The sequence below is a fragment of the Globicephala melas genome, chromosome 10, assembly GCF_963455315.2.
Source record: "Globicephala melas chromosome 10, mGloMel1.2, whole genome shotgun sequence".
NCBI lineage: Eukaryota > Metazoa > Chordata > Mammalia > Artiodactyla > Delphinidae > Globicephala > Globicephala melas.
The window spans coordinates 95,234,533-95,260,036 of record NC_083323.1 but is presented as its reverse complement, the minus strand read 5'-3'; the positions used below and the strand labels follow the sequence as shown (position 1 = coordinate 95,260,036).

Sequence of the window (25,504 nt, the reverse complement as noted above, 5' to 3'; positions counted from 1 at the left end):
GAAATGCAAACACAGGGTTGGAGGTCATTGGTAGGTGAGTGTGTACTCCCATTCCTGAATATCCCCTCTTCCCTTTCAGGACTGAAAAGCTCCTTCTCTCTCTCATTGACCTTCAACTCCAGACTAGCCCCTGATCCTTCCCTGGTGATGTATGCCATTTTTCCCGGAGGAGGTGTTATAGCAGACAAAATTCAGTTCTCAGTGGAGATGTGCTTTGACAATCAGGTAAAATGGCGTTGAAGAGGGTGAAGGAAATGTCTGGACATAGAGAGAGAGCCTGTGTATGCTGGGGTTGGAGATAAGGCAGGGGTGGGGAAAGAAGGAGTTAATATTGAAGCTGGATATCATGTTCTCTATCTTTCGCATGGTCTGTTGAACTCTCCCGCTCTCCCGCTTCTTTTAAAAGGTCATGCTGGGAAGTCACGTGTTCTGTATAGCTATTCCACAAATTCTCTTTCTTTCTACTTTCTGTCTTTGAAACTTTCTACATTATTCTACCGTGCTGCTTAGTTTTTCCAATTGTTTTACAAGACACTGTTTCTAAAGGGCAATACTTTACAAAGAAAAATCAGTATAAAAATGAGGGAGTGAGCTGGGGACCATACTTAGGGCATATGGGTGATGACTGTTTCTCCTCCTCTCCAGGCTGACCTGATCCCCACATTATCCTTTTCTCTTCCCCAGGTTTCCCTTGGCTTCTCACCTTCCCAGCAGCTTCCAGGAGCAGATGTGGACCTGCAGCTGCAGGCAGCTCCCCAGTCCCTGTGTGCGATCCGGGCCGTGGACGAGAGTGTCTTGCTCCTTAGACCAGAGAGTGAGCTGAGCAACAGCTCTGTGAGTGGCCTGCTGACGTGGTGGCAAGAGGGAGTCAACAGAGAAGACAGACTGACAGTATCAGAATTAAGAGATGGATTCCAGGCAGTGGGAAAGAGAGTCTCAGGGAAATATTGCATCTCCACAAGGTGGTAGCAAAGCTGGTGTGGAAATGAATGTAGAAATGATGATATGGGGACTTCCCTGGCAGTCCAGTGGTTAGGACTCTGTGCTTTCACTGCCGTGGGCCCAGGTTCAATCCCTGGTCAGGGAACTAAGATCCCACAAGCCATGCGTCACGGCCAAAGGAAAAAAAAAAAGAGAAAGAAATGATGATATGAGACGGACACGGTTAATACGGTCACAGCGATCAGTATCAGGAAAGATGAAATAGGAGATGAGGGTGACAGATTATGAAAAAAGATGAACTAGAGGAAGGGGTTATGATGGAAGAAATTCTGGAATAATGAAGAGAAATAATACAAGAGCAGTAAACTGTGCCACCAGAATGAGAATCTGAGAGAAGTTTCTCAACTGATTTCACTATGTCAATATTTTATTTTCTTAAGAAAAAAAAATTTATTTCCTTTTCTGTCTTTTCTCAGGTCTATCATATGTTCCCATTCTGGTATGGTCACTACCCCTATCAGGTGGCTGAATATGACTGTCCAGGGTTTGACCCATGGGAGTTTTCCCAGCCCCGCATTGGTGTACTGCCCGAGGAGCGTTGGGGCAGGCGTACTTATCTATGGAGGCCTTCGTTCCCTCAAAGCATAGCTCTTTTCCAGTTTTTCCAGGTAAATATTCTTACCCATTTTGTTCTCATAGAAACAACTGTGGTGGGAGGGGGAAAGGAAAGCCCACATCTAATAAAGCAGGCAGAGTCATATGGGCACTGGCAGGGGCAAAATCTTGAAAGAAACTCCTGACGGGTAAGGCAGCCTCACTTGGTCCTCATGCTTGTAGAAGTCACCTACTGTCTGAGGCTATACACTAGTCCTCTCTCTGGGGTCTCCAAACATTGACTTCCATGGGATCAGCCAAGAAGGAAAATGAAGAGAGGTAGACCAGAAGTCTCTCTTATGAAAGCTACTGCACCTATTTTATCCACAGAAGTTTGGGATGCTTTAGCCCACATCTGATCAGGAGGTCTCCGAGGTCAGGAAGTGGGTCTTGTTCATCTTTGTATTCTCTATAATGCCTGACCCTTCATAATGCTCAATATATTTTTGTTGAATTGATTGAGCTGATATGGTCTCTGCCCTTAGAAAATTCAGTCCAAGTCAAATAATAAGGATACATTTACTAACGTTTGGAAGAAGTATTAAACATATTGAACGATGAAATAAATGGAATACTACTATTCAGCCAGAAACAGAATGAAATCTTGCCATTTGCAACAACCTGGATGGACCTTGAGGGCATTATGCTAAGTGAAATAAGTCAGACAGAGAAAGACAAATATCGTATGATCTCACTTATATGTGGGATCTAACAACAACAACAACAGCAACGAAACAAGCTCATAGATACAGAGAATAGATTGGTAGTTGCTAGAGGTGGGAGGTGGAGGGGGGTAAAATGGGTGAAGGTAGTCAAAAGGTACAAACTTCCAGTTATAAAATGCATAAGTCTTGGGAATGTAACGTACAGCATAGTGACTATAGTTAGTGATACTGTATAGCATATTTGAAAGTTGCTAGAGAATAGATCTTAAAAGTCCTCATCACAAGAAAAAAATTTTTTGTAATTATATATGGTAATGGATGTTAACTAGACTTGTTGTGGTGATCATTTTGCAAAAACGTATGTATATGTGTGTACATACATATGCATGATACATCTATCTCTCTCTATATATATAAACACAATGAAATAAGTTTAATTGAAAAGCTTTCACACTAGCTGGACTAGAAGTGAACCAATCTTGGTGGCTGAGTATTGGTCTTACAATTAATAGGCAAAGAATGTGTTAGTTTAACCCTTTGAGGGTGAAATTTCAAGGCAGTAGCCCTTGTAGTAAGGGAGAGGACCCCCTTAACTCTTCATTCTCTGGTGCCTTTGGTGCCTCTCAGGATGTGGGCCTGAAAATACTGTCCAACGCCAAAATCAAGAAGACAGACTGCAGTTACCGAATTTCAGAATACAGGGATCCAGGGAGAGGTAAGCTGCCTCTGTGGCTTGCAGATTCACTGAGATATTTAGCATCATGGAACTCTGAAAACTCCCTCTTTGCCTCCTATTCTTGCACTGAGCCAGTAGCCAGAATGATAATGGATTGTGGGTTATAGATGAAGGCAGTTTCCCTAGGATCTCACTCTCTCTCTGTCTCTGGGGAGGGCTTTTGAAGCCTGAAGCCCTTATCTACTCATTCCCTGGCCAGACGTCCATGTCTGTCATTTCCCGATAGCCTCACGACCAGTCAGTTCCTCAGTGGTCCTTCCTCCTCCTCTCTCTCTTTTTTTTTAAAACTAATTAATTTATTTATCTTTTTATTTTTGGCTGTGTTGGGTCTTCATTGCTGCTCATGGGCTTTCTCTATTTGCGGCGAGCGGGGGCTACTCTTCGTTGAGGTGGCTTCTCTTGTTGCGGAGCATGGGCTCTAGGCGTGCGGGCTCCATTAGTTGTGGCACGAGGGCTCAGTAGTCGTGGCTCTCGGGCTCTAGAGCGCAGGCTCACTAGCTGTCCTTATCTCAGACTGTGTTCTCTGCTTCCCTCTGAATTTCTTGCTGGTTTTCTCTCCACCTCAGTTTATCACATGACATAAGTCTTCTGCTTTTTCCCTTGTTCTTAGTCTCCTCAGAACTCTATTCAACTTCCAGGAGACTACCAATTCAGCCAGAGGATTCTCAGGTTCGTCAGTACTTCCCGGAGACTTGGCTCTGGGATCTGTTTCCTGTTGGGTAAGTGATGCCTAAAAGGTATAACAAAATTATACATACAGTGTAGATTCAGCAGAGAACTGACTCAGATAATTTCTAATGAACCTAAGTCTCAAGCCAAGAAGGTTTAATGGGGATATGAGAACGTGTTTCTTTCCCTGGATTCTTAAACAGGTACATACAATCACTCAAAACAAATTCACACATCTTCACATTTGCACAGTGCAGACAGTGCATTCTCACTGCAGGGCCACACAAACGGAAAGGCACATCTTGATATTAGTTTGGTTCTTGCCCACTGCTTACCACCTCATTTTGACAAACCCTAAGAAGGCATATTCTCACCAATTCAGAGGGCACTGGGTTCTCTTACAGGTATGTTTGCACACAGATGCCCACCCACACAGGCTCCCCTCCTCACATCCTCAGACACCCCCCCTTCTCCCATACTTGTACATCCTCACTCGAAGATTCACACTCTGAGATTCATGTGGGCCACCATTGCGGTTGCCTTTTTGCTTTTTCCCCCACGCACAACAGCAACGAAATATTCACTTCTGCAGACAAATTTGTAGCTTAATTCCCAAATGCCTTTCTCCTGCTGTCTGCTTCACCTGGGTTCTTGTATTCTCACAGTAACTCAGGGAAGAAGTCTGTCCGCGTCACAGTTCCTGATACCATCACCACATGGAAGGCCATGACTTTTTGCACTTCCCAGTCCAGAGGCTTTGGTCTTTCACCCACTGTTGGACTGACTGCCTTCAAGCCATTCTTTGTTGATCTGACTCTCCCTTACTCGGTAGTTCGTGGAGAATCCTTTCGTCTGACTGCCACCATATTCAATTATCTGAAGGAGTGCATCTGGGTAAGAGCTGGGGATGCAAGAAGCAGGTGTCAGTCCCTAAACTGGAAGTGTACCAATTTTCCCTGAGAAAGAAATGAGATGTCGGTGTCTCTGCGCCCATATTTTCCTAAACCTCTGTGTATTGTCTCCTTTACTCCGACCCTTTGTCACTCAAATATCCCCTTCAGGTTCAGACTAACCTGGCTAAATCAGAGGAGTACCAGGTGGAACCAGGGACAGACTCTCAGGCCTCCAGCTGTCTCTGTGCTGATGAATCAGAATCCTATCACTGGAATATCACAGCTGTCAAACTGGGTAAGAGAAGGAAGTGGCAGATGGGCAAGGAAAGCACAGAGACTGAGAACTCTACCCTTTCCTCTACTGTATTTGCTTTGTTTTCTCTTTCCTCTTCTTTGTGTTTGCCTCTGTTTTTCTCCCTCCTAAGTCTATGTTATAAAAAAATAAGCGAATATTCTTTGGTAGATGACCAAAACATTATCCACACTGGACTATTTTGAGAGTGAAAGAGGGAGATTTTAATATTTACGCCAGGACAAGAGATATGTTACTAGTCAAATACTTACTATGGGCCAGGCACTGTCCTAAGTGTTTTACATGAATTAACTCATTTAATCATCACAATAATCCTATGAGATGTCATTTGCTCTTGGATTAAGTCCTTGCAACTCAAAGTACCGTCTTTGGGTGTATTAGTTATCTACTGCTGCTTAACAAATTACCCTAAAATTTAGCAGCTTAAAAGAACAAACATTTATTATCACACAGTTTCTGTGGGTCAGTAATTTGTGCAGTTTAGCTGGGTGCCTCTTGCCCAAGGTCTCTCATGAAGTTCAGCCAGGGCTGTATTCTCATCCAAAGACTTGCCCAGGAGAGAACCCACGTCCAAGCTCATTCCGAAGCCTTTGATCCTCATGGACTGTTAGACTGAAGGCTGCAGTTCTTGGCCTCAGGTGTTGGCTAGTGGCCTCCTTCAGTTTCCCATCACATGAATCTCCCCACTGGGCTGCCTCATGACATGACAGCTGGCTTCCTCCAGAGTTCGTGGCTTGAGAGGAAGAGTGCACCTGAGACAGAAGCTGCAGTCTTTTTTATAACCTAAGCTCAGCGTGACATCTCATTGCTTCTGCCCTATCCTCTCCATTAGAAGCGAATCACTAAATCCAGCCCACAGGCAAGGAGAGGGGATTACAAAACAGTGTAAATATCAGGAGGCAGGGATCACTGGGGTCCCTTAGAGGCCACCTACCGCAGAATGTGGGCCCCACCCCGGATATACTGAAATAGAGTTTGTATTGTAACAGACGAGAGCCGCAGGTGATTTGTATGCCGTTAAGTTTTGCCGTTAAGTTTAAGAAGCACTAGTCTAGAGGGGAAGAGACCTCATTGGTACCTCTGCCAATAGGGCTGATGTCTTCCTTTTGCCCTCTTTCTTCTCAGGTCATGTAAACTTCACCATCAGCACTAATATTCTGGACTTAAATGAACTCTGTGGGGACCAGAAGGGGTTTGTTCCAGAAAAGGGCCAGAGTGACACACTCATCAAACCAGTTCTGGTCAAGGTGAGTTTTCTGCAGGCCTAACTTCAGAGGTAGAGGCAGCAACCAAGCCAGGGATGTTCAGTGTGTGTCTAACCATGTCAGTTAGTCTCTTGCAGCAGTCTTACTCCACCTCCAATCAGGTAGCTCATCTTTATCCTTCCCTGACCCCCTTCTGCCCTTAACTACTTGCTTAACCCATACTGATGGTCTATGGAAGTACCTAATACAGTACCTGTTACTTTGTAGACACTCAATGAATGTTAGTTTCTCCTAAGAAAATCCCTAATGTCATCATTCGCTGCTTCCTGTCATCATGAACCCCATTGTCAATCCTGTCTCTTAGAAGTTTCCTAAACTTATCCTTAGCTCTAGCCCAGAAAGAATTTTACTGAGAGACCCCTCCCTGGGTTGAAATGGAGTCCTTCTGAATGTCAAAGAGAAGCTCTGTTCTCTCCAGTTCTGAGTGAAGCCCTGGAGCGCAGGCAGGGCCTCTTCTCCCCGTTTCCCTTCCCCTTCCTATTCCTTCAGTGCCACCTGCCCTGATACTCATCTATGTTTTTTCACCCATCCTTGTCTCTCTCCATGTCAGCCAGAAGGAGTCCTTGTGGAGAAGACACACAGCTCACTGTTGTGCCCCAAAGGTGAGTGAACACAGAGAGGGGTTGGTGTGAGAATTCCCTTAGCAACAGGAGATGTTCTTAGGCAAAAGGAGAAATATACAGGACAAGAAGAAATAGGAGAGTCTAGGGGTGCCATTCCCAATGGGGCCAAGTAGCTGAAAGGCAGGATGAAGAAGAGAAAATGTACAGCACAGTTATATCTCTCGCTGGAATGTATTTTCAGCAAAGACCACTGTGAATAGGGAAAAAAATCTACCTCCAACCCACGGAAAGCACTGGGTATAGAAAACCCTGGATTACGGCAATTTTTTCTGTGGTTTGGGTGTGAGAACCCCCACTATTTCCACCTTTTATTGTTTTACCTTTTCTCTGCCCCTCATAGGAAAAGTGGCTTCAGAATCCATCTCCCTGGAGGTCCCTGTGGATGTTGTTCCTGATTCAGCCAAGGCTTATGTTTCTGTTCACGGTAAGCAACCAGAGATTCTCGGCTCAAAAAGGAAAAATGGGGCCAGAGGCTGCCAAGGTGTGGCATGGGTTGAGGTCTATGGCCCTACCTGGAGGAAGGTATGGTAGATTAGAAGTGGTGAAGGAAGAAGAGCTTATTTTACAAAGTGGGCAAATACAGCCTGTGCAGTGCAGGTGGGATTAGATAGACGTATACTCTGGTTAAAAACAGCAAAGAGTCTGGGCAGGAGGAAGTTAAAGGTCGTTGAAGCTTGATATGTATTTAGGTTTAGGTCTATAAATTGGGTGGAGGGGAGACGAAATGTTTGCAGGAACCATTTAAAAATGAGGACTTCATATATTTGAGTACAGTTTTGGGAAGATTCAACCATATTTACATAGGACATGACACTTCTTTAGGCAAGGAGAGGGAACAAATAGAAAAACATGAGCCTGAAAGTTGTATCAAACTGGCTTAGGATCCCCGTTCTGCCGTTTAATAGCCATGTGAACTTGGATAAGTTAATGAACAATTTCGGGGCTTCCCTGGTGGCGCAGTTGCTGAGAGTCCGTCTGCCGATGCAGGGGACACGGGTTCGTGCCCCGGTCCGGGAAGATCCCACATGCCGCGGAGCGGCTGGGCCCGTGAGCCATGGCCGCTGAGCCTGCGCGTCTGGAGCCTGTGCTCTGCGACGGGAGAGGCCACGACAGTGAGAGGCCCGCGTACCGCAAAAAAAAAAACCCCCCCCAAAATTTCGATCCTTCTTTTCCCTTCTGTAAGACAGTGATAATAACCTACCTTTCAGGATTGGTGTAAAGATTAAATATAATAAATTTCCCAGCACAATATCTTGCACATAGTAGAAGGCCTATACATGTTAGGTTCTTTCTGTACTCTAACCCCCTACCCACATCCCTTCCAGGTTAAAATGTCTCTGTTTTGGCTGTATTTGATTCATACCTCTGGTACAGCACTCACCTCACTGTGTTATAGCTCACTGTCTGTCTTTCTTCCACACTGCATTGAGGGATCCTTGAGGACAAGGGCCATGTCTTTTTCATGTTTGTTTTTAGTACATTTCCTGCAGTTGACTTTCAGTACATATTTGCACATTTGAATTGAACTCAATGACTGAAGTGCAGATGCTCATGAGTCACTTATGTCAGGCTTACTGGCTTGTGAAGTAAATGGAGGGGTCAAGAGACATAACGTGGAAAAGCGTATCAGGAGTGTGTGTGTGTTTGGGAGAGACTTGGTGATTTGGAGGGTGATGTATTTACATGCAGTGGAGGCACTTAGAGATTGAGACTAAGCATTGCAGGTTTTGTTACAAACCTCATCAGCTTCTTAAAAGCCATGAACGCCCTCAGGTGGCCTACATACCTCTCTGTGAACTCCAGCACCTTGTACATACCCGATATTATATATGTTATACTTGCTTATAATAAATTAGCATTGCAGTGTATTGTAATTGTTTGCCCCCCCGACTATGGGCTCTTCGAGGTGGAGACTGTTGCCCCCAAGGTCACAGAGTAGGGACTCACTAAATGATAGTGAATACGTGTTTGTTAAATGTATGATAATAACTCTTAAGGGTTCCTTCTTCTGCCACCACCTTCCTTCCCTCTCCTTTTGGATCCCAGGGGACATCATGGGCACAGCCCTGAAGAACCTAGACAGTCTGGTGCAGATGCCAAAGGGCTGTGGGGAGCAGAACATGCTCTTGTTCGCTCCCATCATTTACGTCTTGCAGTACCTGCAGAAGACAGGGATGCTGACTGAGGAAATCAAGTCTCGAGCAGTGGATTTCCTGAGGCTAGGTGAGTTGGTTCACTCTTTCTTCTTGGACACCTTGTCTAGCGCCTATGATCGGTGATAAGACTCAGGGAAGTTCAGCCCCTGAAGTGCCCCTCATCCTTGAAAGCCATGGGGGTGTTTTTTGAAGTTATCACGGTCATCTAAAACCACATCTGGCTTCCCAGGGTACCAGAGGGAGCTGATGTACAAACACAGGAACGGATCCTACAGTGCCTTTGGGGAGGAGGATGAAAATGGAAACACATGGTAATGTTGCCCACTTCCCCATGAGTTCTGTACCCCAGAGCATAATTCCTGAACCCTCTGGAATTATTCCTGAACCCTCTGGAATTATTCCTCTACCTCTCCCCTTAACCCCATTCCTTCTTGCTTTCTATCCTCTACAACTTTAATACTGTTTATTTCAGCTTCATGTATGGTCAAGCCCCTTACTCTTCTCTCTGACCTTGTACCTCCCAGTTCTTGTCCCCATGAATGCCAATTAATGCCTCCCTTTTCCAAGCTTCCTATGGCATTATGTTTCCTCAACTCCCCTTCTGGAACCATTCAACAGAATAAACTGTGGAACTATTGCACCCTCCCCTGGAAATCCACCCTCATGCCACATTTCCCTCTTCACCCATACAGGCTGACAGCCTTTGTCACCAAATGCTTTGACCAGGCTCAGAGATTCATCTTCATTGATGACAGGAACGTCCAGGATGCTCTCAGGTGGATGGCGGGAAACCAACTCTCCAATGGCTGCTATGCCAATGTGGGAGAGCTCATTCACACAACTATGAAGGTGCGGACCTGCCCAGGGGCCCACAGCCCACTACTGTGTCTGGGAGGAACTTGTACCTCTGAGTAAGAAGAATCAAGAGAGCACTGGCCTGAGAGTCGGTTCTTCAGGTCTCAGGCCTGGCTCTGGGTGACCTTGGTCATTATTCTTAACCAGTCTGAGCATTCAGCTTCCACATCTGTAAAATGAGAATATGTACTAGAATATGGTTCTCAAAGTATGGTCCCCAGATCGGCAGCATTGGCACCACCTGAGAACTTGTTTGAAATGCAAATTCCAGGGACTTCCCTGGTGGTCCAAGTGTTTAAGCCTTTGCCTTCCAATGCAGCGGGTATGGGTTCTAACCCTGGTCCGGGACCTAAGATCCCACATGCCTTGTGGCTAAAAAAACAAAACATAAAACAGAAGCAATATTGTAACAAATTCAATAAAGACTTTAAAAATCTTTAAAAAAAAATCAAAAAAATCTTTAAAAAAAAGAAAAGAAAAGAAATACAAATTCCAGCTCTCACCCCAGACCTACTCTGAGGAACTCTGGGAGTAAGGGCAGCAATTGTGTTTTAACAAGCCCTCTGGGTGACCCTGATACTTGCTAAAGTTTGAGAACCACTGGACTAGAAGATCTCTGAGCCTTTTACTGTTTCCCTAAGTCTGAAGCAAAGCCATTTCTTCTGGTGGGGACTCCTAGACAGCCCAGTGTCTTTTGTAAGGGGTTTACTCTCTGGCAGGTACTAAGTACTCTATCGGATATTCATATTTAATGTTTACAACAAATCAACATGCTAAGCACTGGCATATCATTATAAATTCCATTTTACAGATGAAGAAACTAGGTGCAGGGGTTAAGTAAACTGCCTGAGGTGAATGCTAGTGGGCGGCAGGACTGTAATTTGAACCACAGCACTTGGATTCCAGGGGCACTGTTCCTGCCCATTCACTGCACTGCCTGACCTTTCCCAACACAGCAAGGTGTCCGGGTGCGGGCAGCTTGTTCAATTCAGAGCAGACCGAGTGAGAAAAAGACTGTACCAACTTTCCTAGAGGAATCATTATTGCTATTCCAGGACCTGGATTAAAAATCTTGAGCACTGGGACTTCCCTGGAAGTCCAGTGGTTAGGACTCTGCACTTCCACTGCAGGGGCATGGGTTCAATCCCTGGTCTGGGAACTAAGATCCTGCATGTTGTGCGTTGCAGCCGAAAAAAAAAATTCAATTAAAAGAAAATCTTGAGCATTGAAAACTAAATCTCTATATGATTCATTAGTGTTCCTTATGCAGGATCTTCCCAGTGTCCCCCATATGGGGGAGTAGTACAAGCTAGGACGTGACTAGAACAAGATCCTAGAGGTTTTTCTTCCTCCTATCTTACCAGAGCCAGCCAGTCTCTCAAGAAACCCATCATTTATGTTGTCAAGCTTGGTGGTTCGGTCCTTATGGGGAGCTCCAGAGTTAAACCCACTGGGTTCAAATCCCAGTCCTTCAACTTATTAGTTGTGTATTTTTTTTAATATAAATTTATTTATTTTATTTTATTTCGTTGGCTGCGTTGGGTCTTTGTTGCTGTGCGCAGGCTTTTCTCTAGTTGTGGCGAGCGGGGGCTACTCTTCGTTGTGGTGCACGGGCTTCTCACTGTGGTGGCTTCTCTTGTTGTGGAGCATGGGCTCTAGGCGCGCGGGCTTCAGTAGCTGTGGCTCGCGGGCTCTAGAGTGCAGGCTCAGTAGTTGTGGTACACGGGCTTAGTTGCTCTGCGACATGTGGGATCTTCCCGGACCAGGGCTCGAACCCTTGTCCCCTGCATTGGCAGGCAGATTCTTAACCACTGTGCCACCAGGGAAGCCCACAGTGTGTATTCTTGAACAAACTATTTAACCATTTTAAGTGTTGGTACTCTTATCTATAGAACAAAGATAGTAATTTAGATTACATATATTTTTTAAAAAATTGCTAATATCCTTCTGTGAAAGGCATTAATCAAGGAAGGGGTTACCTATTCTCCCCTGGAGAAGAAGCTGGGCTTTATGCCACTCGAGGGGACCGTCCATTTGGGGGAATCTCAGATTCAGTAAAAAATCTGAGAATAAGAGATTTTCTCCTTATCCCACCTCCTCACCCCCCTTTTTTTAAACCTGTTATCCTTCCTAACACTTTATCTTGGGTTTCCTAAATACCCACTCAGAGCTGAAGACCTCATGTTACTTCTTGCAGGTTACCGTATAAGGCTGTGCAGTTATTGAAGTCCAGCCAGTTCTCCCCTCCACTGTGTGTCCTGGAGGCCTGGGGCTGTGGTCAGCCTGTGGAAAGGAGCGCTTTAAAAAAAAAAAAAAATTATTTATTTATTTGCCTGTGCCAGGTCTTAGTTACAGCACTCAGGATCTTTGTTGCTGCGTGCGGCATCTTTAGTTGAGGCATGAGGGATCCAGTTCCCTGATCAGGGATGGAACGTGGGTCCCCTGCGTTGGGAGCTCGGAGTCTTAACCACTGGACAACCAGGGAAGCCCCAGGAGTGCTTTTTTAAAAAAAGAAAAAATAATTCATCTGTTCAGAGGGGACACCTTTTTGCAATGTGCGTGCAATTCTTCATGTGCTGGCTGCTGCCCTGACTTCCTATCTCCGTTTCCATCCAGGGTGGAGTTGATGACAAGGTCTCCTTGACTGCCTACATCACGGCTGCGTTGCTGGAGATGGGAAAGACCACAGATGTGAGTTCCTCTAGCTCCTCCCCTTGACACTCTCCTGATCATGCCTGTTTCTAGAGAAAGTCACCTATTTTTGTCCCTAGCCAGCCTTTTAAACTCAAAAGAGGATATGATTTCCTTATCATTGCCCGTTTTAAAAGGAATGCCTTATAAATTCAGTTCTTCATCTTCACTTTTTAGGACACGATGGTGAGTCAGGGTCTGCAGTGTCTCAAGGGTTCTGTCTTCACCACCCCCTACACACAGGCCCTACTAGCTTATACTTTCACTCTGGCTGGGGATATGAAGAGCAGAAAGATTCTTCTTGAAAAGCTAGATCAACAGGCTATCATCTCAGGTATGTTGGCCATGTTAGGAATTTTTTGCTTTCTTGTTTTTATTTTATTTTATTTATTTATTTTTGGCCATGCTATGTGGCTTGCGGGATTGAACCTGGGCCCACCGCAGTGAAAACGCTGAGTGCTAACCACTGGACCGCCAGGGAAATCCCAGGAGTGTTTTGAAATTGTGAAAATATGTGAAAAATTTCCCTAGTCTCCGTAGTCCCACATATATTCAATTCTAGGATTCCTTTTAATAAAAGTTAAGTCATAAAATCATTGTTAACAGTTTTGCGGGAAAGCCCCTGAAAGTCCTCAAAGGCATGTTATATTTTTAACGTGAAGAGAAAATAGATGGTAGAAGTTAGTCAGAAAATGTATTGGCATTGGAGAGCCACCCTTCTGCAGATATTTAACAATTCTTTGGTGTAAAATCATGGACTTTGGGCTTCCCTGGTGGCGCAGTGGTTGAGAGTCTGCCTGCCGATGCAGGGGATATGGGTTCGTGCCCCAGTCCGGGAACATCCCATATGCCGCGGAGCGGCTGGGCCCGTGAGCCATGGCCGCTGAGCCTGCGCGTCTGGAGCCTGTGCTCCGCAATGGGAGAGGCCACAACAGTGAGAGGCCCACGTACCGCAAAAAAAAAAAAATCATGGAGTTTGATGGGGTATGACTTGAACTTGGAGATTTCTCAAGGTCCTTTTCAAACTTTTGGATGTATTTAGAATAATATTTGATATTCTGGGAATTCCCTGGCGGTCCAGGGGTTAGGACTCGGCGCTTTCATTGCTGAGGGCAGAGGTTCAATCTCCAGCCGGAGAACTAAGATCCCGCAAGTGACGTGGTGTGGCCAAAAAAAAAAAAAAAAAAAAAAAAAAGTATTCAATATTCTAACAGATCTAGTAAATACATTATTAATGAATTTTATTTACCTAGCTGTTTATTTAAAATTATACTTCCAGGCAGAAATTTAATCTCAGCTTTCATTTATACGGATGTCATTGCCGAGTTGTCCTCTCATATGGGCTCTGGGTAGTTTTTTGGCCTGTGTATAAGCAACTCTAGTCGTGGAATGGGGATCTCAGACAGTGGGTGGAGTTATATCTGCTCAGGTGTATATTAGTTTAATGTGATTAACTCTTCTCCATTACCTTGCATTGCAGGCTCACATGTTTTCTTTTGTTCTTCCACTTAGATGGCCTCCTGTGGGCCATGTATTTATTATCTCTAACCTTATATTTAGTTAGACTTCTAGCTTCCACTCTTCTCATTTCTACTTGCTGTGCTTTGTCTTCAAGTTACCTGCCATTGTGGCTGTCATAGAGTCGGGATTTGGTCTCATATTTTATTTGCTCGCCCTCATTATCATTTCTTCTATGGTTTCTCAGAGTTCTTACGCATGTTCTGCCATTTTTATTCTTCTTAAAATGTTAGACCTTGGATTAAGGAAAATAAATGCTGAAAATTAATAAAATTTTGGATTAAGGAAAATAAATGCTGAAAATTAATAAAATTAAATAAATTTATTAAAATTAATAAAATTTTGTAATTTTTTGGCTTAATTTTGTAAGCCAAAAAAAAAAAAAAAGACCCCAAACACATAAATTCTTAAAAGAAGTTTCTACTTACCTATCTCCATTAACATAAGAATTTATAAATTAACAAGGGAGGTTTTGATATTATTGCTGGATGCATTTATTGATGGTCCCAGCTTTACCCTGGGGAATTATGTGTGGGTGTACACACACACACACATCCTTGCATATACATTGTGGCCAATAAATCGGAAGATTTGAGACATATTTTTTTCTAACTCACGATTAATTTTTGGTTGGTACTTTCTCTGATTTAAGGTGTAGCATTTACAAAGTGAATATAGGAAAGTCATTTCCTTCTAAGAGTTTCCTAATTATGTGTTTTCCTGCATAGGAAAGTCCTTTCACTGGAGCCACAAACCTCCTCCATCATCAGATGCCGGCCCTTGGTCTGAGCCTGAGGCTGTAGATGTGGAACTTACGGCATATGTATTGTTGGCCTGGCTTAGCAAAGCCAACGTGACTCAAGAGGAGATAAACAAGGCCGCTGGCATAGTGGCTTGGTTGATCAAGCAGCAAAATGCATATGGAGGGTTCTCTTCCACTCAGGTAAGTAGCCTGCTCTCCTGCCACTTACCAGGTAGGATTAGATCCCATGTGGAGAGAGAGGAAAAACTATCGCCCTTGCCCTCTAGGTCCAGAGACTAATCATTCTATAGAAAGGGAGAAAATCATGTGAAAAATATATAGAAGGGTTCATAAAATTAGGTCATTTGAGCACATAAATAGTACTATATGCATTTAAGTCTCTTTCTTTGTAGAATATGAAACATCATGAGATCTATGTTCTACATGAAAAGAGGACATGTATTACATAGTCACAAATTAGAAAGCCAATTATGGGGTCTGTAAGCATAAAAGCAAGATTTTACGGGTATACCTCCTATTTCAGGTATTGGAAATCTGGTAAGATATAGTCTTTAAAAAGTTTACAATCTAGAAAGAAAGCTAGGAAAAGTTGTATATATTACATAGCAGGATCTGGTTACAGAACAAAGATACAAAAGGTACAAAATATTGAATTTCAAGAGGGAGAGAGACCTCATATCAGCTTGAGGGATAAGAAAAGTCTTCACAGGGGAATGGCATTTGAGGGAGATCTAAAGGGACATGTAAAAATTTTAGGCAACTATTGAAAGGAAGGGGGAAGAGTCTGAGTAGAGACACCCATTTGCAAAACCGTAGAATGGCTGTTGGGAAAACTGGTTTAGCTGAAGCATAAAGGGACTTAGTTGAAAAGGTAGGGTAGCTGCATATTATGAAGGACCTTGCATGTTAGACTCAGTTTCTGCCTAATTCTGAGGAGCCATTAATTTTTTTAAACTTTGTTTCAGAAAGATTAATTTGTCCCTTGGATATGGGATGATTTAGAGGAGAGAGACACTGGATTTGAAGAGATCAGGAGACTATTTCATTTGTCTAGGTTAGGGGTAAAGAGAAATCGAATTGGTGGGGTGGCAGTAGGGAAAAAAGGAGGTGGAATTGTATGATAAATTCAAATAATGTCATAAAAGTCATCTTTGATGATCACAAAGAGAATAGCCATTAATTCATTTGTTCTGTAAATAGTATTAAATCCCTACTCTTTCCACGTCACTGATGATACAGAGGTAAACAAGAAAACACGTTTTTTGTTCTCATAGCAATCATAGTATCACTTGTTGAAATTAGGGCCAGTTTCACTGAGGATGTAACATGTAAAGTAGACCTGGAAGAATGAACAGATTTTAATAGATGGAGTGTCTGGTGTAGATGTTAATAGATGATGTTAAGACCTTGCATATGGTAATGACTTAATTGGAATTTTAAAAAGTTATATGGTACTATGTTTCCTTATTTCAGGGAAATTCTTGGCCAAAGATCAGGAAGGATTTCCTTCTTCTTGCTGAGCCCTAAATAATTATATAATTTTAGAAAGCAGAGGATGGAATGTTTAGAATTCTCAGTGACAGATACATGCCAGAGTTGCTTTTCAATAAAATCCTTGGCTATTACAAGAAGTCACATATCACCCACTTTGGTTTTTAGGTGATGGTGAGGTCCCATTCCTTGAATTGTCTCCACATGTCCAAGGAATAAAGCCCTCCTGGGCTCCAGGTCACAGAGCATAGACAAAAAGTTGTTTGTAGAGGGCCAAGCTGCACAGATATAACTTGTTCACAGCTTCCCCTGGGGTGATACCTGTCTTCCTATCTTTATATGACAGTGTGATGTCTAAATATGACTGTTCCTTTTTGTTTGGGATAGGGAGAAGTGGGGTTCCTTTATTCTGCAGTAGATATTTGACAAAGTTTCGAGCATACAGAAATTCTCATAACACAGAGTGAGATATGACAGTTTTGCAGAATATCTCATTCTTTTTTTCTTTCCTCCAGTTGTAATTTATATAAATCATGTTTTCAGAAAGGAAAGGCTCACACTTTTTACGTGATGCCATGCTCTCTTAGAAACAGTTTATCTATCTTATTCCCAGATGAAGAAAAGATTGTCACATGTCATAATGGCTAAGAAGCTTTGTCCTTCAAGGAGGGGTTTTCCAAGGATCCCCTGATACCCTGTGCCACAGAAGATCATTATGCAATTAAATAACTTTGAAGAGCATGCAATTTTTAGGGTTATCAAGTTACTGCTGTTTCTTCCCCAAATAAGGAAATTGCAAAATATATATTGAACAGTGATCCACTCACTTCTTTTTTTTTTTTTAGTTTTTTTTTTACCAATTAAAAAACAATTGGAGTATAGTTGCTTTACAATGTTGCATTAGTTTCTGCTGTACAGCAAAGTGAATCAGTTATACATATAGATATGTATACTCTTTTTTGGATTTCCTTCGATCCACTTCTAACAATAGCCAGTTCTGAAGCTAGGTTTCATTGCTGAATATAAATATATGAAATTAGCCTAACGACCCATGAATGTTCAAGAATGACTTGATGGTGATTTTCTATGCAGGTAAGATATTATGATTTCTATGTCAGCTTCCCCAGCATTGGTGAATGTGGTTCTTAGATACTTAGAGGAGGTATCATCCAAGCTAGCGAACAACAATCAGGTGTGTAGGTTACAGGGTTGTTGGAGGTTAGTTCCAATGGCCCACAAAACAGTAAGCATATGCCTGATGCCTGATTGTTTTCCTTAGGATACTGTAGTTGCTCTCCAAGCTCTTGCCAAGTATGCCACTATTGTCTATGCGCCATCTGAGGAAGTCAACCTGGCTGTAAAATCCGCTCAGAATTTCCAGCACACTTTCAACGTTCAAGCTGCCAACCGGTTGGTGTTTCAGCAGGAGACTCTGCCCGATATCCCTGGGGTGTACACCTTGGAGGCCTCAGGCCGGGGCTGTGTCTTTGTGCAGGTAAGCAGGGCTCCAGGAGGACTAGTGTGCGTTGGGAAGGAGAGTCTGAGGGCATCTCTGCCTCTAGTAGAACCTTCTCTCATCTACCTTACTTGCAAGGAAAGTCGTTCGAACCGTACCCTCTTTTTATTTTTTATTTCTTTTTTATTGGAGTAAAGTTGCTTTACAATGTTGTGTTACTTTCTGCTGTACAGCAAAGTGAATCAGCCACATGTATACATCTATCCCCTCTTCTTTGGATTTCCATCCCATTTAGGTCATCACAGTGCACTGAGTAGTGTTTTCTGTGCTGTATAGTCGGTTCTCATTAGTTATCTATCAAACAGAACAAGCTTTAAAATCCTTCCCAACTCTGATCTGGTTATCTGTTTCCTCCAACTAGACGGTGCTGAGATATAATATTCTCCCTACTAAAAGTGTGGAGGCTTTTAGTCTTAGTGTGGACATAGGGAAAGCTCGGTGTGAGCAACATACTTCACCTCGATCCTTGGCTCTGGACATCCATACCAGGTGAGGACAGCGGAGGTGCGGTGGGGGGCACCTAGCCCATGGAAGCTGAGCTGGAGAGAGAGAGAGAGAGAGTGTGTGTGTGTGGGGGGGCAGATGCACAGTGTGCCGAGAGGGAAGATAATGGACTCACACAGGTTTGCTTCTTTCTGCCCTCAGTTATGTGGGGAATCGCAGCTCTTCCAATATGGTTATTGTGGAAGTAAAGATGCTTTCCGGGTTCAGTCCAATGGAAGGCACCCATCAGTTAGTAAGTTGCTTCTGTTTTCTATCTCTGAGGGGGGGCTTATTATTATAGCTTTTAATTATCATTAAAAAGCTGGTGAAATGGGCATCATGGTTTATACATAGAACTCATGATTTTATTATCTAAATGGGCTACAAAGGTGCACCGGATATATGATATGGAACCTGTTACAGTCTTGGTTCCTTTTTCTTACCTTTTCCACAGTATATGTTGTTTCTGCAACCATGGCAGAGCTTTGGAAGATTACTCTAGGGGATAGGGAAGGCTCTGGCTCTCAGTCTCCTTTTTTTTTTCTCCTTTCTTATTCAGCTTCTCCAGCAACCACTGGTGAAGAAGGTTGAATCTGGAGCTGATACACTCAACATCTACTTGGAACAGGTAGGGATTAGGAACTGAACCAAAGAACTTGATCGCTTACGTGTCTTTTCAACTTCCCTTCTAATGTACATGTACTAGTGTCACATACACGAAGACGAGGAACCTGGGAGAGGGAGTTCACAACCACAAGATGTACCATAAAATACCCCCTTGCATCTCCAGGACAGTACTATCTAACAGATACAAAGTGGGAGCCATCTGTGTTATTTAAAAATTTCTAGCAGCCACATTAAAAGAATTAAAGAGAAACAGATAACATTAATTTAATTATATATTTTATTCAATTTTATATACTCAAAATGTTTTTGTATTTCACCATGTAATTAATATACAAAAGTGTGAATGAGGTATCTACCTTTCTTCTTTTTTCTTACTACATCTTTGAAATCCAGTACGTGTTTTACACCGACAGCACATCTCACTTCTGACTGGCCACCTTTCAAGGGCTTAATACCCACATGCAACATGACAGCTCTGGAGAATAACAGAGTGGTTAATAGCTGAGGCTCTGATGCCAGAGTGCTTGGGTTAAAATCCTGCTTCTAACATTGGCTGCAATGGTTGAATGATTGTTTCCTCATCTGTAGAATGAGGGTGGGTAGTGGTAAAAATAGTTACCTATCTCACAGAGTGGTTGAAAGAATTAAGTGATTTAAGACATGAAAAAATATTTGGAATTGTACCTGGTATGGAGTAAACCCTCAATAAACATTAGCAATTATTATTATTATTTTATAATGTAATGTTAATGTTAATTAATTTTCATTAGACATTGTATGTAACTTTTCATTTCAACCAAATAAGGAGTTCTCAAGGACTAGTAGTATTCTAAAAACTGTTACGATGCTTATTTCATCATACTCTATTTAGCAAGGAAGAAAGGTAGCATTATTATATAACTGACAGACAAGACTATCTCCAATTAAAATTTACTGTTGTTAGTAATGTTTTCTGCTCCCACACCAACTAATTCATCTAACTGTGGTTTTCTTATCTGCCAGGGGGTGGTTCTTCAGGGTAAGTCCTGTATAGTTTCTTTTGAGACAACTCTGGTTAGTGTATCAGGAAAACCCCTGAAATCACGATATTGTAGTTGTTTAAACATTTTGCAAAGTTTATGATGCTTTCATACACACCTTCTTTGAGTCTCACACGGCACCCCTCCTTCTATGTAAGGAGGCTGAGGCTGAATTGATAGAGTGAGTATGCTTGTCAAGTCATCCTGTTTGTCAGTGTCCAAGCTGGGAGTAGCATCTGGGGATTCTAATTTCCATGGCATCATTCCTGAGGCTGCAATGGCAGGCCGGTCAGTGTATCCAGCCAGCTTTGTCAGCTTCTAATCTGAGACATCAAGTCTAATGATCTAAAAGCCAATCGTCATGATTATATCTGTGATTATTTCCTTTTTCTATGTATCTTCTCCCCTTTTCTCTTGATCAGCATCACCAGAGGACAATCTGATTCACATTTAACAAGTTATTCTTGGTTTTATTCCTCTTCTCTATTGTTTTTTGTTATTTGCTTGCTTGGTTTGGGGGGTCTGTTTCCTTAATTTCTTCATTATTTCTTTTCTTTATTTTGGGCTGAAGGGAAGGGGAAAGGACATTTTTTGCTATTCTTTGTCTAACTTCTTAAGTTGAATGCCGATTTGTTTATTTTTAGTCTTTCTTATTTTCTGATGAATATGAACTATAAATTTCCCTCTAAGTATACTCTGTCTTTGTCCCACAATTTTTGACAAGCATTGTTTTTATTACCATTTAGTTCTATATCTTAATTTTGGGGGAAATCCATGGGATCTTTAAAGCCATCTTTTTGTTACTAATTTCTAATTGTATTGCATTATGGTCTGAGATCATGATAGTGAGCCTCTGAAATGCATAGAAGTTTCTTTTGTGACCTAATATATGGTCCTTTTTGGAAATGTTCATTGTGTGCTCCAGAAGAATGTCCACTCCCTTTCTCTTGATCTAGATCTAGATCTGAAAGTCCAAGACGATTACTTCTGTTGTTCATGTCTTTGTTATCTCTGCTTATTTTCCTGCTCAATCTATCAGTTTTGGAAAAGGGCTTGTTAAAATTTATAATTACAATTATTGATTTGTCCTTTACCCATTTATCTATGCAATTCTGTCAGTTGTTTCTTGATATATTTTTCAACTATATAATTAGGTATGTATATGTTATGAACATATCTTTTTCAGTTTTCCTTTTATTAGTATACACTGTGCTTCTTTTACACTAATTATATATGTGTGTGTGTGTGTGTATATATATATATATATATATATTTAGATTTCTACGTACACAGGCACTTTTTTTTTTTTTTTGCCTTAGATTCTATCTGGTCAGATATTAAGGCTGCTATCCCAGCTTTCTTTTGGTTTATATTAGTCATTTACTTTAAATCTTTATGGTAACTAAATGACCAACGAGAACAGTGGTTCCAAAGATTTTATTCCAGGACCCCTCTCTACTCTTAAATGACCTCAAAGAGCTTGTGGTGATGTGGGTTACATCTATTGACATTTAACTTATTAGAAATTAAAACTGAGAAAAATATTAAAATATTTATTGTCACTTAAAAACAACAAAAATAAACTCACTGCATTTTAATATAACATTTTGTGAAAAATGTATTTCCCAAAACAAACAAAATGAGAATAGCAGATTGTTTTATGTTTTTGCTTTAATATTTAGCTTAATCAAAGAGAGTAAAATTTTCCCACCTGCTTCTGCAGTCAATCTGTTGCAATATCACACATCAGGTAGCCCCCTTATACTAGTACAGTGAAAGAGAATGAGAATGAAAAAGGCAAATAATGTCTTAGTATTATTCCAAAAAGAATTCTGATCTCACAGGCTGCCAGATACAGTCTTAAGGATCCCTGAGAGTTCCTGGACCATGCTTTTAGAAGCACTATACCTAAAGAAATCTCTTTGGAAATATCTTCCAATTAGGTGTTTCTAACTTCCTATCTAAATTTACAACATAGGGACTTCCCTGGCGGTCCAGTGGTTAGGACTCCACTGCTCCACTGCAGGGGTCACAGGTTTGATCCCTGGTTGGGAAACTAAGATCCTGCAAGCCACACTGTGCAGCAAAAATAAAATAAAAGTAAATAAATACATAAATTTACAGCATAAATCTTATTTTCTTTTTATATTAGATTAATCTATGCAGTTATTTTGAACTCTCCATTTATTCATTTATTCAACAAATATTTATTGAGCCACCAATATATGCCAGATACTCTTCGACATGATAGAGATGCAGCAGTAAAAACAGTAGACATGACCCCTGCCCTCATGGATTTGATATTCTAATGGAGAGACAAGCAATATGCAAATTTTAAAAGTACATATATATGTGCACACACACACACATATTCAGGAATAATTTTAGTAGTAATCAGTACTACGCAGGAGTGTGGTGGGGGTAGGCCAGGATGTGATTGTTTTAAAGTAACAATCAGGGGACTTCCCTGGCGGCCCAGTGGTTAAGACTCTGCCTTCCAATGCAGGGGGTGCGGGTTCCATCCCTGGTCGGGGGAGCTAAGATCCAACATGCCGCGGCCAAAAAACCAAAACAGAAATAAACCCAGAAGCAATATTGTAACAAATTCAATAAAGACTTTAAAACTGGTCCACATCAAAAAAATCTTAAAAACATAAATAGATAAAGTAAGGTGGTCAGGAAAGGCCTCTCTGAGGAGACGTCATTTGATCAGAGACCTGAATGAAGAGAGAAAGGCGATCGGGAGCATACAGGTGTTGGAGTGAAGTGGAAGCCTCCGTTCCTTTGGCCACTTCATTTAATTCAGTGGAGGAGCCACGGGTTAGAGTAGACCAAGAACAGACCCATTTTGCAGAAGGACCAGGAAGCGGTAAGATGCTAAGAAGAAAAAGCCAGGAAGCCAGCAGGAGGCAATATTAGGAGTGGCATAGAGCAGAGGTAGAAGGGCTTCAGAAAATCTGTGTGATGACAGCAAGAGCCTTTTAACCTCCACCTGACAGAGATGTTATTTTCACTTTTGTTTTAATGTGATGTTTGTCTGTCTTCCCCACAGCTTAGTAAGAAGTCTCAGACTTATACCTTCTCCATCAGCCAAAGCCTGTTGGTCACCAACCTCAAACCAGCAACTATCAAAGTCTATGACTACTACCTACCAGGTGATGGCCAAGATTTATCTGCATCTTGCAACATACTGCTACTTCATTCTTCATGATATCTTCCCTAATTTTACAGATACTCCTTTCCAAGCCAAGTGCACATAATTACATTATCTGATCTCCTAAAGCATTTTAATTCAATTATATGCCACTTAAAAAAGTCTTCTGCACTAGACATATTTTATACAACGTGGTCCATAGACTGAAAGAACGATGTTCTCTAAAGACTAACTATTCTTAAATTTTTGCTGCAATGACTAATTTACTACAAGTGTGCAAATATTAGTCATTGGAAACTTGCTGTAATTCTGAATGTGCTCATAACCTGTAGAAATCTTTTGAAGAGGGTTAAAGCAGTAACTTTTATGTAGTATTTTCTCTCTGAATGTATTAGGCCTGCAATATAATAATATATGTCATTTAATTTTACAGATGAACAGGCAACAATTCAATATTCTGATCCCTGTGAATGAGGTAAGCCCAGAAGAAAGAAGGCTGGGCTTTTGGGGTAGGGTGGCAGTATTCAGAAGTTAAGGAGACGTTCTTCTGAGTTAAGGATATTATCTTTTGGAAGCGTATTTTTGATAAAGTGGACTTTCCTTTTTTGTCCTGAACTCTTTTATTAAAAAAAAACTGAGGTATAGTTGTTGTACAATATGTCCTAAACTCTTGAAGAGAGAATAATCATCTCCATAGTTCACATCAGAAAAAGTTAATAGTGGCATTTGTGTGAGGGGTTCTATGTGATTTTTAAAAACAGTATTTTCTTTTTTTAGCTGCAAATTTTCCTAATTATTACATTATATATCTTTTTATATAAAAATACTAAGACAAAAGTAAAGATTACCTGATTCTACTTCCCTTAGATAACACTCAAATAATCCCATCGTGTGTTTTGTGAGATTTTTTTTTTTCTAGTCAGGAAAAAACTCCTCTATAATTGTGAAGACTTTCTGTGTATCATGATGTCTTCTGTCTTTGTTTTTTCCCTCCAGGTTAGAAGATGGAAAGAGACTAAACGAATTCTCCACGACATTACTGGACAGCATTCTTCCGTCTCTTAAAGCAGAACCCGTTCAATCAAACAATTTGGTTTCTCTTGTTAAAAAACAAAATGCAGGACTTCCCCGGCAGTCCAGTGGGTAAGAGTCCGTGCTTCCACTGCAGGGTGTGTGTGTTCAATCCCTGGTCAGGGAACTAAGATCCCACATGCTACGTGGTATGGCCAAAAAATTAAAAAAAAAAAAAGCAACCAAATAAAATTGAAGATTGAATGGGCTCTATTAGGTGATTTATGAATTAAGCAGCATTTCATCTAGCAACCAGAAGGGTGCTCCAAGGGGTTGTACAAAATTGAAGGTTTTTATATAAAGAAGGGTAGGGTAAAGGAGCTATTAGCAAAAGAAAAGAAAGAATTTTTTTTAGGCCACAACATCTTTTCTGGGGGAATGAGCGGGAGGGAATGGCAAGGATTTTATGGCATAGATTGCCTCTTCTTCCTCTGGGGGATGGAGAAGGCCCACGTGGCAGATGACCTTGTTGGTGCTGACTGGAAAACTCCAGACTAGTTGATTAAGATTACATTCCTGGGGAAGGTGGAAATGGCAGTCAGGTCAGGTATTAAATCTAGGTTTGGTATCAGGGGCTTTAGCACAAGTGACACCATTTTGGGCCTGTGGTTTTTCTCTTTAACACTCTGATTGACTAGTGAGTGGGTAACAGATGGGTAGGCCTGAACCTCAGCTACTTTCTACGACTTCACAGATGCACAGGTGCCAGAATACAGGGCTGAGGAGGATGGGCTAGGAATCATCACACAAAGGAGGAATTATATGGGAAAGCTCCTTGGGGTAGGGGTCATTGATATAACCATTCTGTTGGGCCATTTAGGAGACTCTCCAGAGAGGAGATGGTGGTAGAGGGTGCTCCAGGGAAGATAAAAATGTCTTCCTGGAGGTTAAATCTAAGGGAAGATGTAATTTAGGTCTTTGGGAATAGACTAAAAAGATTTTTTTCTTTTCTTTGAAAAGAAAATCTGTGTGCTCGACTCTGTGCATATTTCTGTGGTTACCAAAGGTTCTGTTTAAAGATATGGTTATTCTTTAACAAAAACTCACAATTTGGCTTCTTCCTTAAACCTTTTGACCCAGACTTCGCAAAGAATCTGAGTCAAGTATTCAGAGAGAGGTCCAAAGAGAATCCTAATTAAGGGACTGTGTTCAGCCAGTCTGTCACTTTGGGGCAAGCAGTGATTGATAACAAGAAAAGTGGCTGGCCACAATTCCCTATCATCTCTGCTTTTCTCCGGCCTGATTCCCCCCAGCCTTTTCCCACTTGGGATACTTATCATGGTGTAAACTCTTCCTTGGGGCAATGTTTTCGTTTTGGAAACAAGTTTGGAGGCAATGGGAGGGGGGTTGGGGAGCGAATAGTGATATTTAAACAGAGCCGATTCTCTAGGTAATTACAC

The 25,504-nt window shown here is 41.8% G+C and overlaps 1 protein-coding gene across 1 annotated transcript in view; it reads left to right on the top strand.

Annotated features, from left to right (window-relative positions):
* A2ML1 (alpha-2-macroglobulin like 1) overlaps nucleotides 1-24,164 on the top strand; it is a 41,252-nt gene extending 17,088 nt beyond the window's left edge. Inside the window, exons 11-33 of the mRNA XM_060306279.1 lie at nucleotides 80-225; nucleotides 685-834; nucleotides 1,419-1,610; nucleotides 2,889-2,976; nucleotides 3,608-3,716; nucleotides 4,332-4,560; nucleotides 4,728-4,854; nucleotides 5,998-6,119; nucleotides 6,688-6,739; nucleotides 7,101-7,184; nucleotides 8,807-8,983; nucleotides 9,146-9,227; nucleotides 9,609-9,765; nucleotides 12,388-12,462; nucleotides 12,640-12,796; nucleotides 14,709-14,923; nucleotides 17,514-17,729; nucleotides 18,112-18,239; nucleotides 18,396-18,486; nucleotides 18,793-18,861; nucleotides 22,932-23,034; nucleotides 23,467-23,508; nucleotides 24,030-24,164. Coding sequence (XP_060162262.1) covers nucleotides 80-225; nucleotides 685-834; nucleotides 1,419-1,610; nucleotides 2,889-2,976; nucleotides 3,608-3,716; nucleotides 4,332-4,560; nucleotides 4,728-4,854; nucleotides 5,998-6,119; nucleotides 6,688-6,739; nucleotides 7,101-7,184; nucleotides 8,807-8,983; nucleotides 9,146-9,227; nucleotides 9,609-9,765; nucleotides 12,388-12,462; nucleotides 12,640-12,796; nucleotides 14,709-14,923; nucleotides 17,514-17,729; nucleotides 18,112-18,239; nucleotides 18,396-18,486; nucleotides 18,793-18,861; nucleotides 22,932-23,034; nucleotides 23,467-23,507 — 2,810 coding nt within the window. The 3' untranslated portion in view covers nucleotide 23,508; nucleotides 24,030-24,164. The remainder of the gene's footprint in view (nucleotides 1-79; nucleotides 226-684; nucleotides 835-1,418; nucleotides 1,611-2,888; nucleotides 2,977-3,607; nucleotides 3,717-4,331; nucleotides 4,561-4,727; nucleotides 4,855-5,997; nucleotides 6,120-6,687; nucleotides 6,740-7,100; nucleotides 7,185-8,806; nucleotides 8,984-9,145; nucleotides 9,228-9,608; nucleotides 9,766-12,387; nucleotides 12,463-12,639; nucleotides 12,797-14,708; nucleotides 14,924-17,513; nucleotides 17,730-18,111; nucleotides 18,240-18,395; nucleotides 18,487-18,792; nucleotides 18,862-22,931; nucleotides 23,035-23,466; nucleotides 23,509-24,029) is intronic.
* Nucleotides 24,165-25,504: the final 1,340 nt, after the last annotated feature.